Below are 17,502 nucleotides of genomic sequence, written 5' to 3' on the forward strand. Positions count from 1 at the left end.
AAAAGAAAATTACAATGGTGACTGCTTACAGGGGTTGATGGAGTTTAAATGATGTGGCTGTGTATGTGACTATGTTTTGTTCTGTTGAGGCTTGCAAATAAGCCTAATTAATTAATTAACAATTTAAAGAAATAAAATGAACAAAAGCTTCTAAGGGGATTCGAACCTAGGCTTTCAAGATGAAAACATGGGATGTTTACCACTAGACCATGGATCAAGTTTGTAAATGGGTTCACTCACAAAATATATATGGGTTCACTCTCACATTTTATATAGGTGTTTCATATAAAATCCGAAACTCAGTGGGTTCCCGTGAACCCGCACCGTCATACGTAAATCCGCCCATGCTAACGGAGTTAGGGTTCGTTAAGTTCGGGAGTGCCATAAACAAATAGAGTGAAAGTTGGGAGTGGTGTGAGACAAAGTGAAAGTTGGGAGTGTTATCTATCAACGGTTGAAAGTTGAGAGTATTAAAAACCAATATCCCAAATAATTATATAAAAACCTTGCGTCTACAAAAAATTTTGTGCTTCGCGCTTTGGTTTAAGACCAAGTCGCTTTTGTTCACCTCGAGCTTTTTAAAACCAAGCATACGTCATATTTATGTGATACATAGACATCTCATAACATAAATCAGGCCTCAACATCCCTTTTTTGCCCTTTCTTTATTTTCGTTTTGGTGTTAACGTGGAAAGAAAGAGGACGTAATTACAGTTGAATGATATGTTTTAGAACATACATCAACTAAACGTCCGTGTTAATGTCTCTTGCAAATTATACTTTTAAGTTAAGTATGGTTTTAGTCCTAATGACTTTTTTTTCTTTTACCTTTTTGTCCAATAGTTTCATTTTCATATCGCTTTTAGTCCAACTCACTAACTCCATTAAATAATCTTGTTAAACAAGTCTTTTGGTACTAGATATAAAATTTTAAATACTATTAAAAAATAATATATATAAATGAAACACGAAAACCATTCCCTCGCTTTTTTTTATTCATTTTAATATGAGTATGCTAAAATAAATTGCACATTTCATAAGTCCAAAATGTCGCATTTGGAAGACTTAGGTTTTGTCAGGTTGTTTCCTCTTTGCAGCTCGCTCGTTCACATGACTCCAAGGGGACTAGTGGTTTTAAAGGTTAAAACAAATTCGGGGAAACACGAATAAATTGGTTTTGAACATACAGGCTTGTTCAGAATGTTTATTTTTCGACTTATCAGATTAGTAATTATGTTAATACTTGTGTTAAAATAAATAAAAATAAAAATATATATAAAAATGGGGAGTGGTTTTTGCTTTCAGTTTATATATACTATTTTTATTTATATTTTGAATTAATGGTTGTATTTCTTACTAAGTGGTCAAAATGTCTTTAAAAGAAAAAATTTAAATAAATTAGATGTGGTTTAATGGAAGAGAAGTCACTTTAATAGTGAGGGTTCAAACCTCACTATCATCAATTTATATAGGAGATATGAGGGATGATCCTGGCTTGTCAGGGTTCGAGTCCTGATCTCACCCGGTTTTACCGGCTCCTCTTTTGTGGTGTCGTTTGGCGGGCGTGAGAGTCGGGTTTTATCAGGAGAATCCCTCAATAGTTAGACCGCTAGGGGCTCCGTCCGTCTGGACTCGTTGCCAGCTCGGGCTACGTTTAGCCAATGGAGGCCGCGTATAGAGTACCCGACGTTACTTAGTTGGTCGTTCGACCAAAAAAAAGAGACAATCTAAAAGACAAAATAAATCTTTTGGATTAAAAGAGAGAATCTAATGTGGACCGCTAGGGGCTCCGTCCGTACGGACCCGTGGCCGGCTCGGGCTACCTTTAGCCAATGGGGGCCGCGTACAGAGTACCCGTCGTTACTTATTGGTCGTTCTAAAAAAACGAGAGTGTCTAAAAAGACAAAATAAATCTTCTGGATTAAAAGAGAGGATCTAAGGTGGACCACTAGGCGCTCCGTCCGTCTAGACTTGTGGCCGGCTCCGGCTACCTTAGCCAATGGGGGCTGCGTACAGAACATCCGGCGTTACTTAGTTGGTCGTTCCAAAAAATGAGAGAGAGAGTCTAAGGTGGACCGCTAGGGGTTCCGTCCGTCCGGACTCGTGGCCGGCCCGGGCTACCTAATGGGGATCCATACGAAGTACCTGACGTTACTTGGTTGTTGAAAAAGAGAGAGAGAGAGAGAGAGAGAGAGAGAGAGAGAGAGAGAGAGAGAGAATCTAAACAACAAAATAAATCTTTTGAATTAAAAGAGAGAATCTAAGCAAACCTACTAAAACCATAACTCTAAACTTTGTAAAAAAAGGTCAAAATATTTCAAGTTGCAATTTAATATAATTGTAATTGTAATAGTTATGAAAATTTAAATATATAGCCTTTAAAAGCAATATATGGGTGTTCATTTGTTAGATCAAACTATGAGTCAAACCGTTAATATTTTCAGTTTTGTATTTCCAACGGCTAGGGAATTTAAATTGCGAAGGGGTTGGCCATTAAGCTAATTATCAGTCACCCAATTTAGTGGCTGGAGGACCAATGTTCAAGAGGGTTGGGCGGTGGCAGTGGGGCTTTGTCTACGAGAGGGAATCACATGAAAAAAAGGGTTTAACCTAGCGACGGTTCCATGATGGCAATGACGATCAACTAGGAGACAAACCAACGGAAGTTAGCCTTAGACCCTGAATTTGTTAGAAAATCGAAATCACGTACCCAAACATATTACTTTTAAACCTTAGACTAGGGTTGTCAATTTATGACACAGACCTGTTAACATGACACGACACGACACGACACGACATGAAACGACATGAGTTTTAACAGGTTTGGGTTTGAGCTTAACAAGTTTCGTGTCTAAGACATGTTAAAATTCATGTTCTAACAGGTTAAAAGACATGTTAACCTGATAGTAACCTGTGTAAATTTTTAATTTAAAAAAATAAATAAATATGTACTCCTAAAGTCATAAACCTAAAGTAATACTTATATATGACATTTCACTAATGCCCACGGGAACCCGCTATTATATTTTTTAGGGATGTTATGATTTACTTATATGATTTTTTTGTTTCAAGTATGTTATCGATTTGTGGTTTTTGGTTTCATATATGTTATGGATTGTAGTTTTTTTGTTTCAAATATGTTATGGATTATGTTAATTAAGACTTTTATGCTTGTTTTTAAAATTCATGTTTCATTACACATGTATTATTCATTGTATGTTTAAACATGCCACTTAACAGATTTTAACATGTTAACATGTTACTAAACAGGTTCGTATTCGTGTTTGGAAAAAATTACACGCTTAGTTATCGTGCCGTGTTCGTGTTTAGTACAACAGATCATCGTGTCGTGTCCGACATGTTATGACAGCCAACCTTAGACGGTCTATATGCGTAGGTTTTCAAACTTGTAACTCCAAATCTATTAACAGTAGGGACCATGTGTAGGTAACTCAAATTTTACCCCATATATAAATAAGTAAATGCAGCTAGTGCTCCATTTGGATTTTTATTTCGATTTCCAAGGTTAGTATGTTAGAGTTTTTTATTCCAAAATTAATTTCAATTCCTTTGTTTCTAACAACATATGTTTTAATTTTAGGGTTTTGATTCCACATACTTTGATTTTCTGCTTTTAGAAAAATAGTAATTAGTTGGACTATCAATTAAGTAAATCATGCCATGAATTTGTAGTAGTTTTGATTCGTTAGAAAATTAAAGTCTCTATATAATTAATACTTGATCTATCATGAGACTTTAGTTGCTCTTTGTTATTTATTTCTTTTGATGATAATATATTTATTAGGATGTTTTATTTACATTTTATATTTGTTTAGGATAATGGAATCATCTGAAAACAAGTCTGTAGAAATAGTGCTTCATACCGGAGGGTCATGGAAGTTCGGCGAATGGGAGTACACGCCTGACAACGGAAACACCCTCCGGCAACATGTTTTGAAGTTGCCTCAGGGTTTCTCATATTTGGAGTTGATGGATAATTTGTCGGAGCCTGCAATGGATGATGTGGACTTAGGTGATGGTGAGAGGAGTTTGATGCTTATTACAAACGTACAATGCGTGCATCGGATGTTACGTATTGCAGTTTGTTTGTCTGTGACGACGACTTCTTTGCCCGCTTTATGGAGCATGTGAGAACCCAACTAGGTTTGGGTAAACCTACTGAGTTGTATGTTGGGTTTCTTGACTGAAAACTTAGTTGTCTTTTGTTATGTTTTTATTTTGGATTATGTTCCTTTATGTAATGGAGATATATTTTGACTATGTTATGCTCTTATTAAGGGTGGTTATTTAATTATATTTACAAATATTCTAATCATTGTTGTTTGATTTAACAATCTGTATTGTTTTCTTCTACTAAAAGTGAATGTGTAATGATGCCAAGAAACTCCGTTGGTATTGCTGCAATGGAAGGCTTTCTTGCTAACAATTTATAACATATTGTTAACTTGTTTTTCGACACGAATGACATGATTAAAACCACAGCCTACACATTTAATGCTACATAGGTGTGTTTTTGGAATGACATGATTAAAACCACAGCCTACGCGTGTTTTTTGCATGTTAACGTGGAAAGAAAGAAGGCAGTGGAATGATTTGATCTTATTAGTACATAAATTAAAAATCAGTTATAGTTAGTACAAAAAAAAAAAAAAAAAAAACAAACACAAATTGCAAAACTCAAATATTTTATTTATCTCAATCAAATCAAAGGTTAAAATTACGCTCATACATAAAAAACCACAAAAAAAACGCAAGGTATTCGGATTCTCAAACAGGAAAAAGAGAGATCATATTGCATGATTGCTTCATTTCAGCTATCTATGCTTGCTGTAGTGCTCTCGGTCACGGCCCCGCTCCTTCACCGGAGATGACTCGTATCTTGACGGTCTCCTCTTGAAATGCCTGTCATCGTCACTAGACTCATAATCTAAGTCGGCTGCAGCTGCTGCAGCACTAGCACTGCTCTTCTTGACCACTGCTGCAGATCCACCAACTGCCACCGCTTCCGACGAGCTTGATGTAAGTTTTCGTTTCTTAAAAGCCGCTGCGGCTGCTGCTGCTTCTTCCTCCGGGAAACTGATGCGAGAGAACACGCTCGGCTTATGTTTCCGATCACTGGCTGCAGTTGCAGTTACCTCAACTGGTTTGGATTCTGAGACTGGCGGAGCTTGGGCTTGCTTTCTAGTGGATGATGATTCCGAATGGCGTTGATGACTCTTGTGCTGCTGTGAACGGTGGAGGTGCGAGTCGTCATAGTCATCATAATCATAACGGTCACTAGAAGATTTCCTCTTTGTGGGCATGTCGTCATCTCGGGAACGACGGAGGTCCGGTGACGGCCTCTCGGTTCTGTGACGGTGACCATCACTGCTTGGCGGCAGAACTGGTCTCTGTAATCAAACCATCAGTTTTAGTGGAGTGTAAATGAACAAATAGTAAGATAAATCTAATAAACATAGATATATATATACTTTTGAATGGCAAATCTTAAAAGTAATTACATACAGTTTTTGACTTCATTGGGGGACCGTCTTCTTGGCTGAAATCACGCTGCTTTGGTAATTCTCTGCTGCTGTAACAAATTAAACTAATTTATAAGCTAAAATGTTCAAATAAATTATGTCAAAAAATAATATGATTCAAAAGTTAAAACTAGCCTTCCGGTTCCACCACGTTTTTCAAAATCCCGCTTCCTCTTTAACTCAGCTCTCCGTGCTTCAAACTCATCTCGGCTCATAACAGGTCCACCATGATTCATGCCCTTTCCCAACTCAGCAAGATCCCTATATAATATTTTATAAAAATTAATGATTACTAAAGGCAGAATGAAAACCAGAAACTAATCAACGATACCTTTGAGGTGGGATGAAAGGAGGCATCATGGGCCCCACTGGTACACCAAATGGGTCTTGGGGGAACATGCCTCCAAAAGGCATGTCCATTAGCCCAGGCCCAAGCCCGTAACCACCCATATATGGCATGCCACCACCGTACGGCCCCATAAATGGATCCATTCCGGGTTGCATCCCGTTCCAATACGGATTGTAAGGATTGGGACCCGGAGGCATCATATAGCTCTCGGGGCCATACTCCTGTGATGCCCTCCATTGCATCTCCGCTGCTGCAAAAATTAAAAATAAATAATAATATTAGGCCTGTAAACAAAATGAACGTTCAGCGAACTAGTAGTGACCAATTTGATAAGAAGTTCGTTTGGTTCTTTATTTAGTAAACGAGTGAAGACAAACAACAATGTTTGTTCATTTAGTTAAACGAATAAACATGAACCGTTCGTGAGTAGTTTATTTATATTGTTAATGAACAAACAATGAACACAGACACATTCAATTTCTTAGCAAACAAACACGCACAAGAAATGCTCGTTTAATTGTTTTTGTTTGATCGTTTTTCAGTTAAGTTAAACGACCGAAGATGAACATGCCTCGTTCATGTTCGTTCGGTCCGTTTACAGGCCTATAAAACATTTATAAGAACTCTTTACCACTCATAGGCGTGTTGACTTTCTCCTTTTTCTTCTTCTTCACTGAAAAGAAAAATGTAAGCACAATATTATTATCAATAACTAAAAATTTACAAAATATAAATACTTAATTCTTTTTTTTAAATCTTGGATATTTTACCGGCTTCGGTTGGAGCTTGCTTCTGCTGCACTTCATCATCAACCGGCCGACCACTTCCCTGTGAAGCTACCGGTTCCATTATACTCTTCGACTCATACGTAGCTTCAGACACATCAGGGGCTTTATTGTCATTTCCTTTCCCGGATGCAGTCTGCTGAATGACAGGTGTCGCATCATGCTCTGTGGGCCCCGGTTGCACCTTTGTGTCACCCTCGTCCTGTGGTGGCGGTTGCTCCCCTTTGGAGGTTGCGGATGGAGCAGGGGAAGGAATTTTAGGCTGTGGTGCCGGTGCACATTTAGCAGACTCCATATCTAAAAAATTAAAATAAGTGGATAAAGATAAGAAATATGGTTATTAAACGAAATTAGGCATGCAAACAGATGAGCACGAACAAAAAAACTGTTCATTTAGTTAAACAAACAAACATGAACACATGTCTCGTTCAAGAATGTTTGTTCACTTAAATTCATATATGCTCGTTCCTTTACACTCATTCATGTTCTTTAGTTTACGTTTGTCTAAGTTCGTTCGTTTATATTCATTTAGAATTGTTTGGACAGATTACAACTTAGTCTAGTTTTATCATCTTTTTAGGCTCAATATATTGTTCTTCACGTTACTTTTAACAGGCTTTAGCTCAGTTATGTGCGTTCAACTTTGTTCAATACCGTTCGTTTATACTGTTGACAAAAAAACATAAACGAGCATGTTAATTTTCTTAACGAACATACAAAAACAAGACAACCACGTTCGTTAATTGTACACTTGATTAAAGATAAACGAACAAACACAAACATGCTACGTTCGGTTCGGTTTGCTTACAAGCCTAATAGTACACACCTTGAGCATGATAAGCACTGCCACCATTTTCACCACTGCTGTTATTTGACTCCAAAATCCGGTTAATGGTATCGCGCAATGTTTTATTAGGCAAAAGATCATCCGCTAGCACATTAGTCGCACCACAAACACACGCTGATTTGTCGATAATATGATCGCGTATACATTTATCACAAAAACTCTTGAAACAGCATTTGCTTGTTAAAACCGCATCTTTCATCACTCGTTTACATAACGGGCAGTGAAGTTCGGGTGGCAGATCACCAATCGTACGCGTAGATGGCATACCTTCAATCTCCTTCTCAAAAGCCGCCCTATAATTATAACATATATTTTAATTATTATAAATATTTTATAATAAATTACATAAGATTTACAAAGCATGAGGGAAACCGAATGCATACTCGTTTGGCTTCAAGACCGCAACCGCACCACTCGGTAATGCGTATGAACCATCAGGGGTAGCCATTAACATAGATTTTGGAATGCCAGTTGGCGGTTTGACTCTCTTGATGTCAAAATTAGGGTCACCATTTGTAGGGCAATGTTGAATGAAATGACCTGGAAAAAGGGTAATTATAAAGCTTCTGATATTGGAATTGAAAGTAAAATGGCGTGACAAGATTGATGAATCTACCTGGCATTTTGCATCTGTGGCATACATAGCCTGGAGGTGGTGTTTTTCTCTCAAAACCGCCTCCCCGACCTAACAAATTAAAAAAAAAAAAGGTGTAATTCAGTTTACAAAACCATAATTGTTGTATAAACGTAAATATTAGTAAATAATTAAATATTACAGGTGGTAATCATGACCTATTTTTTAAAAAAATGGGTTAATTTGAAAAAATAAAATTGTATATGGTCTCTTTTAAATCATCTCAAATCAGTCAACAGGTCAATCTGGTTCTACTTAAATAAGCCAATGGTTCAAATCAGGTAATCATTATAAATCATGTTAACATAAAATGGTCTAAACAAGGTTAGCACTTAGCACCACCCATGACCATTGTTTGACCCGGACCAAATTAATGTTTTTTTTAAAACGACCTGTTCTGACCCAAACTCATTGTGCTTAAAACCCATATTGACCCGAACCCGTTCGGACCACATACGTTTTGACCCTTGACTCGAACATGTCCAACCAGTCAAATTTGCTAGGCTTAATGAATATCATACAAACAAGAATGATGATTTGCTTTAAACTTAGAACAATAGAATCACTTTATCTTTTCATACAGTTATGTTTTTACAATGATATAAAACAAACCATCTGCCTAATAATGAAGAAATACATGACACATAGTTTATTATATGATTATATCTGCTACATCCAAGAAAACATGAAACCTAGAATAAAAATTACCAAAACCGCGTGCACCCATTCTACCATTCATTCCACACCCAAAGCCCCTACCACCACCAAAGCCATCAAAATTTTGCCTAAAAGTCAACAAGTCAACATCAGTCCCGTATCATGAAATCAAATTATCACAAAGAAGGAAGCTAAAACTCACTGCTGCCAATCCAAGGCTGGTGTATCAATTAAGGCTTGTATTTTGCTGTCCTCATCAGCTTTACTAGGAGCCGGAGCTTCATTAACTTGATTATTAGACATAACCGGGACAACTTCAGGAATTTCATACAAATCACTTCCAAATTCATCATATTCTGAACCCTCAAACTACAAAATCCCAAATAAGCTGTTAAAATCCTAAAACATGATTAACTTTTCCTAATAATATTATCGCTAGACCATTCTTACATAGTTGTTAGTAACAGAAACACCGGCTCCCGAAAAGTTACTCTTTGCCTGCTGAGCACTGGCCAGCTCATCAACCCCTTTCGGTCTGCAGCGCAAATCATAAACAATAACTAAATAACCAAACATTAACTAAATATTAAAAATTATTAAAAAGGGTTATTAAAAAGTACTCGGTTTGTTCAGTAACAGGTGCTGCAACTATGGGCTTACGAGGCTGTCCGGGAATCCGGCGTATTAAAACCGAAGTGTTTTTGGGAATCAACATGTCCTCGTCAAGATACTCTGAAATTATAAATATATACACACAATAAACAAGTTTTCTTAACCCTAATATCGTTCATTACGAAATCATTTAGATTTAATAACTTAATACGAACCTTCATTAGTTTGGGCATTGGTGACAACAAGATCATAATCAGTGCCCCTACCCAACTGCTTGGATTCATATATTTTTTCTTTCAAAGAGGCAACTGTTATAAAATGGCCATCGATGGAAATCGAGTCGTAATCTTTAGCACTTTTAAACTTGTAATATACTGCCATAATGATTTAATATAAAATTCTTTTTCTTTCTTTTCTCTCAAAACAAACAAAGAACAAGAACAGCAAGATTTATAATACTAGTAATCAATAAAGGCGTTATAATATAATCGAAAAATATCAAACGCCTAAATTGAACAAATATAATATTAATAACAGTACAAAAATTAAACGCTCAAAAACCCTAATTTTTTCGTTTTTCCACTCAAAAGATCAAACCCTAATCTTCTTCTTCGCACTCCGAATCCTTTAATAATCTCGAACGAAATCCGTTTGATTCTTCGGTTCAATAGCGATGAAATTGAAGGATTTAACGAGCTAAAGTCTTCAATTAACAAACTTTATGGATGAAACTTGACGGAATCGATTCCAGTTGCAGCCGACGTCTTCAGGCGCTTGATTCTTGACGAATTGGCTTCCGATTAATCAGATCTGCTTCTGAATATTGGGGTTTCTTCGAGAAATCGTTCAAATACTTAACGAATCGCGGTTATCAGCAGCTAAAGCTAAACTTGTTTGATGAGTTCATCGATTGGAGAAAATTAGGGCAAAATCGATAGAACGACGTAATGACTATTATGTTATTATGTGAACGTTGCCCTCTTTGGGGATAATATAATAGACACGGCAGGTGCTTTAACTGGTTTTATAATGATATTATTTTACACTTTAACCCCCTTTATTATTTGAGAATGGTAGTTTCTAAACTCGGGATGTACGTCAGTTAGTTTAAGTCGACAAGAAATATATATACATAAGATTGTAAATATTAATAACCGGTGGTGAACTATTGTGTTGCAGTCGGGAAACGTGAACGCGAGAGTTCAGTCAGGATGAATAAAAAAAGGTCGAGAAAAATAATCCTGGAATTTTTTTTAAAAAAGATATACAAGAAGAAATTGAAAAGGAGAAAAGAAAACAGGGGATAGATTTGAACCGGAAGGAAATCGGTAACGTAAATTGCTTAGATAAGAAAGCTATTAAAGTTTAGAGGTCGTATAATATAGTTATATTAAAAATCAAGGGTAAAAACGTAAATTAATATATGAAAAACTGAAAGCGTATCCTCTTTGTTTGCTATTTTCTTGTTCTCCAAAAAACTTATTCCCCAATAATTGTACTCTAGTGAAAAGGACTTGCAACAAAATTGTACATGTATTTTAGTTATATTGTGTTGACATAGTACGATGAAGTACAAGGCAACGTCTTTGGGTACTTGTTCTTCAAATGTGTCATGCAAACTAATGTCCAGAGTATTTGTGCCTATTTGGTTAAATGTCAAACAAATTTACAAATTTTGTTTGTGGGGTTGATCTAATTTTGTTTAAGGGGATATGTGGCTAACAACTTTTCATTAGGGGTGTAAAAGAAAATTAAAACCAAACCGTATCCATAACAGGAGACAAACCAAATCGAATTGTGAATTCGATTTAGGATCAGTTCTAGTAATTTTATAAATCTTGTTTATTCGGATAATCAAGTCGAATTCAATCGAATAAACCGAATAATAACTGATTTAGTTGGTTTATTCAAATCAATTCAGTTTTCAGTTGAAAATATGATTTGTATCAAATTTGGACACATATACTTATATTTTTATATGTGAGATATATTGATGCGGGAGCATCTATTTAAAATATAAATTTATTTATCGTTTTCTATTTGTTCAAATTTCAAATTCTAGGATTATCTTTTTTATTGTTTTAGTATAAATATGGATATTAGGTATCTTGTTTAAGCAGTTGTTATGTTTAATAAAAGTTAATTGTAAGCGTGAAGCTTGTCACCGAATATTTCGTTTCGGGTTATTTTGATTATGATCAATTATTCTTGAGCCATTTGAGTAAAGCCATGGAATTGGTATCATTTGGTATCAGAGCTTTGGTTGTTCAAATGGCTTTGCGTGGAGAGAGATGCTTGCTCGATTGTAGATTCGCCGCCAGAGGCAACGAGAGAAGTATGTTCGATTCACGTGCCCACGGTAGAGATCGGTATTCTACTAGCAGAGTCGCCGACAGAGGCAGCTGTGGAATCTATCCCGACCCGCGGGATCTTAAGATCAAAAGACTCCGACAACGAGTATGTGACCTCGAGTTACGACACGAGATTCTACGACTCAAGCAACGGATCCAAGATCTTAAGGCATCATCGACATGGAAGGAAACAGAACTAGAAGAACCCGTCGGGGACGAGTTAACCGGGGATGAGGAACATCCTACCCATGGCGATTTTATCTATCGTTCACCTCCTTGTTTTGATAATTACGAGGATGAAAAGGTGAATACTTCCGGTGGCGATTTTTGTTATGATTCGCCACCCGTGTTTGATATCTACCGGGATGAGGAAGAACATACGGTGGCTCTGGGTGATGATATGGGGGTAGATGGTGGTGCTATAGTTCCTACGACTGCCACAGATTGTGTTTCAGTGGTTAGTGGTGACCTTGGAAAGATGAATGACGATATTTTGCTTTGTTTTCCGGTAAATATTGATATCGTCAAGGGTGGTGTTCCCGTGGATACCGGAGGTGATGCTGAATTGGAGGCTGGAAGTGGTGACTTGGGTTTAGAAGTTCCCATCAAAATGCCGACATTCATGGAGGTTTAGAATTTTTATACGATAAAATTGCATATGCACTCTAAAATACAAATCGAAGATACATGTGAAGTTGTGGGTAAGTTCTCAAAAAATTATGATGATAATCCACTAAATAAAAGGTCCAATTATATTGCATCAAGCATTCATGCCATCTACGTGGAAATTAATATGAATTGTGCAAGTGGGTTAAATTTTCAAATTATGGCGACTACTAATTACAAGCTACAATATAGGAGACGAGTTGATGTTCCGTTTGAACCCGGAGGCTTGCTTTTGGAGTTAACAAGTTTTTATAAGTGTCACACCCCACTTTAGGGCCTAGGCGTGTGACCACAAGTTGGTACCTATTTTGTAAATTCATCAGAATAGCGGGTTTATTTTAGCAGAAGTCTTTAATAAAATATTATTATTTTGAAAACTTATTAAACTCTCGGGTTTAAATACCCGTTTGATATTTCAAATACATTTCTTTATAAAACATAACTCTTTTATAATATTTTCAAATAAAATATCTGATCCATCAGATAGCATCTAATGACTATAACTCCAATCTTCTATTCCTTCTTGCTTGTCTGTTCTAACCTTTCTTGTTTCCCTGTAACATGGGTGGGAAAATACGTCAGCACAAAGCTGGTGAATAACGCTGACTCTAAAATCTTTTTTCAATACCTTTGTGAAACCAACAATAATACCTTTGTGACTACTCATTAGGCACCCAACTAAATTGGGATCAAATTACCCTAAGTACTATGTACATTAATTATATACACAATATCATTTCTCTGAACAGTCCCGTAGACCTTCAGAGGCATGTTGATGATATGCATGGCCTCGGGGAACTCCAAGTCACCATGTATATTTGGATCCAGACACATGTATACTCTTAATCAGAGTGTCCGTTTCTTATTATTGTAACACAAAGTTTTAAGGATTCGTAAATCCTATGCAAACGTTCAGACTCATTATAAAAGGTTTGGGGCGTATTCACCTTTTCTGTTTATAATCAGTTTCTGATACTGATTCCTGTTTTCTGCTTCTTGACTTGTTGCCTCAGACCTAGAGTACGAGAATAACCTTTTGTATAAATAACTAGATCATCGATCTAGCTTCAGACCTTTAATCCGTTTTGGTATAACTTCAACATTGATAAAATTATTTGTTTATTCAAAACATTTGGACCTTTAGTCCATTTGTTTGTTTATCATTACATACTATGTTTCTTCTTTAAGAAGAAAACATTAACTTTATATTCTTTTTTTTATGAACATTATATTTCTTAATAATAAAGAAATACTATTTTAACTATAACTTTCGCTTAAGAAAAGTTATTTTATTCTTAATCATAATCAAGGTTTGGCTATACCTTCGACTATAGTCTAAGCCATTTATAATAATAAAATAATAACTTAGGCAGAACCCCTTACCTCGCACGGGTATTCGGAGTTAGATATTCCTAAGTTTATACGGGCAACACTTCTACTCTATATGCACGTTTATCGAGGCGTTCTTGATCAACTCTTCTTGGCACGCAAATCGAGGCAATGTCCAGTCGCCAGGTCGTGCACGTACTTCGAGACGAAATGTCGGGTTTCTTGAGTGGCACGCACTTCGAGGAAACGCCGGGTTTTTGGCACGGATTACGATGTGATAATTGTCGGGTCGGTGGCACGCAAAACGGTGTTCGGCACGCAAACCGAGGTAGAGAGAGTAATTCTAGAGAGAGAGTGGATGTGGTGTGAGGGAATGAGCCGTAGCCCCTCCTATTTATAGCTGAAAATGAGTCCCATCGCGGTATCGCGACAGACACATGTCGCCACGTGGCCTGACACGTCTGCCACGTGTCCTGGTATGCTGCCATGTGTCACCAGAGTGTGACACGTGTCTCTGAGTCATCACGGTCCATCGCTTTAGTCCCTTGTCTTTGATAGCTTGTCTTTTCTAGTCTAATTCTCGTTGTCCAAAAATACTAAGGCGGCTCGCGGCGATGCGAGCGTGCGAAGTGCGCCATCAAAATTTGTTTTCATAACCTTAGTGAGGAGTACTCTCAAAATTTGTTTCATCTTCATGTTCATCTTCTTTACTTTTCCATAATTCAAGAACACCAAGAAGCCCAGTGCTTTCTTGAGTGCGAGATCCCCAGCAATACACCTACTGTTTCGGTTGTTGTGCCGCGAGATACAGACGCATTTGCCTAAAAATGTAACAACCCAGCGTAACCACAATTTGTCTGTTTTGGCTAAGACAAACCATCATCGCTTCACGGATTTAAAATTTAACATGAGTTAATACGAGGAAATTCATCAATATTAGCTAGCTTCACTTACAGATTCACATGAAAATGAGTAGTTTCGCAGAAATATCCGACAGTTTCGTAGAAACTTTCTCATGAAATTTCGCAGAATTGTTGCCTAACTTTCATTAGGACTTTTGCAGGAACTTTCGCATGGCAAAACCTAACCTAGTTTCGCATGCCTAACTTTCGTTAGGGCTTAGTTTCTCATGCCTACGCGAAAGTTTCACATAAATGGGCTGATTTCGTATGAAGAACACCCTCTTTTCTCATGAAGAACTTTTAAATCCAACAATCCTGATTTCATCCCAAAATCCAAATTTTTTACGTCCAAAACTTGTGTTTAACACTCAAAGGGCTATATATAAGATTTAAAGCCATAAACACACGTAAAGATTGTGTATTTAGATGAAAACCTGGACTTTTGATAAACCACAAACCTTTTGGGTTTCGGATTGATTATAACCTTGATCTTGTCACGAGGTGGTCTTAAAATGCTCTCCTTGTAATTTTTAAGCTTGATCCGGTATGAGATTATTTTTGCACTTTCTCTCTCTATTTCCTCTCCACGGTTTCTCGCATTAGGATGGAGAAGATAAAGAATAATGGCCGTAAAATGTCTAAATTGCCCCTCCAAAAGCGCTTTTGGAGGGGCATTTTGGATATTTTGCCTCTCCAAAAAGTTATAAGCAATTTTAAGAAGCAATCCCAAACACCCCCTAATTATATGCATAATCACTTTGATTAATGACATAAAGACCTATATATTTTTAAAATATACATTTCAAGCTCAAACCATAAAATACCCACTTTTATTTAGTAAATCTCACTTTGCTACAATTTTTGGGTTGCTACAAAGAAGAGATACAAAATATGTTTTAGGGGATCCATGTTAAACACGAATCTTCAATCGTTGCTAACGGATTTAGTTTTTCTAGTGCTGCAGTCAAGTATAAACTCAAAGATTTCACTTGAAGAAGACAATAGGTTGAATCATCTTACGTTCAAGTAAGTTTTATTTTCTTATATTTATTTGTTTATGGACATGATATAGTACTATTGTTTTTTCCCATATAAATAAAGAGCGTATATTATATTTTACATTATTTTTTATTTTAATAAAAAATGAAACTAGTTCATACAGAGCTAATAGGAATGACAATGAAACCCGAAACTCGATATAAGTGGGACGAGTAATACTCGACCCATTAGGGTTTAGTTTTAAAATTTTTCATGGGTTTGGGACAGGTTTGGGATTTGTGATATATCCGATACCATAGGCCCGCTTACCCGATTATATACCCGATGTACCCGACATAAGTTATATATATATAGTCATATTCTAAATATTGTAGATATACTATAATTCAATTAGTTATAATCGATATGAAATTTAATTTGAACAATATAACATAAACCTGGATACAACTTGACTTTTGTTTCCTTAGTTGATAAAAAAAATTCCAATTCTATAATCCTAAAAGTTACAATTGCCCACCACTCTATATCTCACAAATATTACTAATACGATATGTATACTTATAATTTAGTTAAGATATGGTCTAACATTTCTCATGGTATTTGTATTTGTGTTCATAGTCTATAATTGGTGTGTTAAAAATCTTAGATTTGTAATGGATTAGTTATATTTTGTCAAAACTTGTGAAAACCGACGGGCTCTGGGTCGGGTATACCCAACGGGTAATTTGTTAAAACCCGACGAGTATCCCCGAAACCCGACGGGTATCCCCGAAACCCGACGAGTAATTACCCGATAAATAGCCGACGGGGTTGGTACGGGTTTGGGATTGAGTTTAATAATCAGGTATGGGTTTGGGAATATCTAAACCCGACCCATTGTCACAGTGGCGGATCTAGACCATAATTTAAGGGGCAACGTTCATATTATATTTTTTTTTACCATTTTTCGTACAACAACCAATTTTTTTAAAAATATTTCATGCAATAGTTTTTTTTTATTTAACTTGTCTTTGGACCAACATCATCATTTTCTTGTAATTTTTGTTTAAAAATATTGCTAATAAAACTTTGTTGTTTCATCTTCCAAGTTCCCTAATTTTTGAAAGGACAAAATTTAAACCGTAAATCCATAATCAATTTCAATCTGAAGGAGCAACGACCGTTGGCTACTCGGCTGCAACATGCAGGGGGTCAGGGCAGTGTGGGCTGTAAGCCACGACTGAATGAAACTTTGTTTTGTAATGATGACTTCCGGCCTAAATCAAGCGTTTAAGCATAAGGGTAAAACAAACAAATGATTTATTTAGTTTGTGGTTAAATTTAGTTGGGCTTTAATTGATTTCGGCTTTTAATTTGGTTGGACTTTAAACAAACATGGGTAACGTTATATAAAGGGGTAGCGAAATACAAAAACCGACCAAAACATATAAAAATTTATACTACCGACGAAAAGTGGGGTAGTGGAGGCTACCCCTAGCCATATACTAGGTCTGCCACTACATTGTCATCCCTAAAATTTAAGAGCTAAGGTGAACGAGATATTTATACTTGAGTAAGTTTGATATGAACTTTTGAAAGAATACAACAGCTAAAATTTTTCTCGAATAGATGGGTGAACAAACATTAAAGTGATTTATAAGCAAGGACCTAGAATGTTTGGTAAACTCTTTAGTATGTATGAATTACTCAAACTCATGCACGAGCAAGCTAGGCGATGCAAATTTTGGTTTGAATGGTTTTAAATACTTTTAACTAGTTGATGCTAGTGACATGCAGACACGAATGCCAAACCAAAATTCAGAAGCTCAAATATATGTTCATACAATTT

General features: G+C 36.4%; 1 protein-coding gene across 1 annotated transcript; it reads right to left on the reverse strand.

Annotated features, from left to right (window-relative positions):
* Positions 1–4,689: 4,689 nt before the first annotated feature.
* On the reverse strand, positions 4,690–10,416 carry LOC143599187 (E3 ubiquitin ligase PQT3-like). The gene is made up of 14 exons (XM_077077193.1): positions 9,643–10,416; positions 9,436–9,547; positions 9,266–9,350; positions 9,018–9,184; positions 8,867–8,943; positions 8,141–8,209; positions 7,908–8,064; positions 7,504–7,817; positions 6,663–6,974; positions 6,524–6,565; positions 5,875–6,142; positions 5,679–5,804; positions 5,527–5,593; positions 4,690–5,411 (listed from the first exon to the last, which is right to left on the reverse strand). The coding sequence occupies exons 1-14, from the start codon at positions 9,806–9,808 to the stop codon at positions 4,836–4,838; spliced, it is 2,538 nt and encodes an 845-aa protein (XP_076933308.1). The 5' UTR covers positions 9,809–10,416; the 3' UTR covers positions 4,690–4,835.
* Between the last annotated feature and the right edge of the window lie 7,086 nt (positions 10,417–17,502).

This window comes from Bidens hawaiensis, unplaced genomic scaffold (genome assembly GCF_021521415.1).
Source record: "Bidens hawaiensis isolate Kalapana, Puna unplaced genomic scaffold, B.hawaiensis_p1.1 tig00051596_1, whole genome shotgun sequence".
Classification (NCBI taxonomy): domain Eukaryota; kingdom Viridiplantae; phylum Streptophyta; class Magnoliopsida; order Asterales; family Asteraceae; genus Bidens; species Bidens hawaiensis.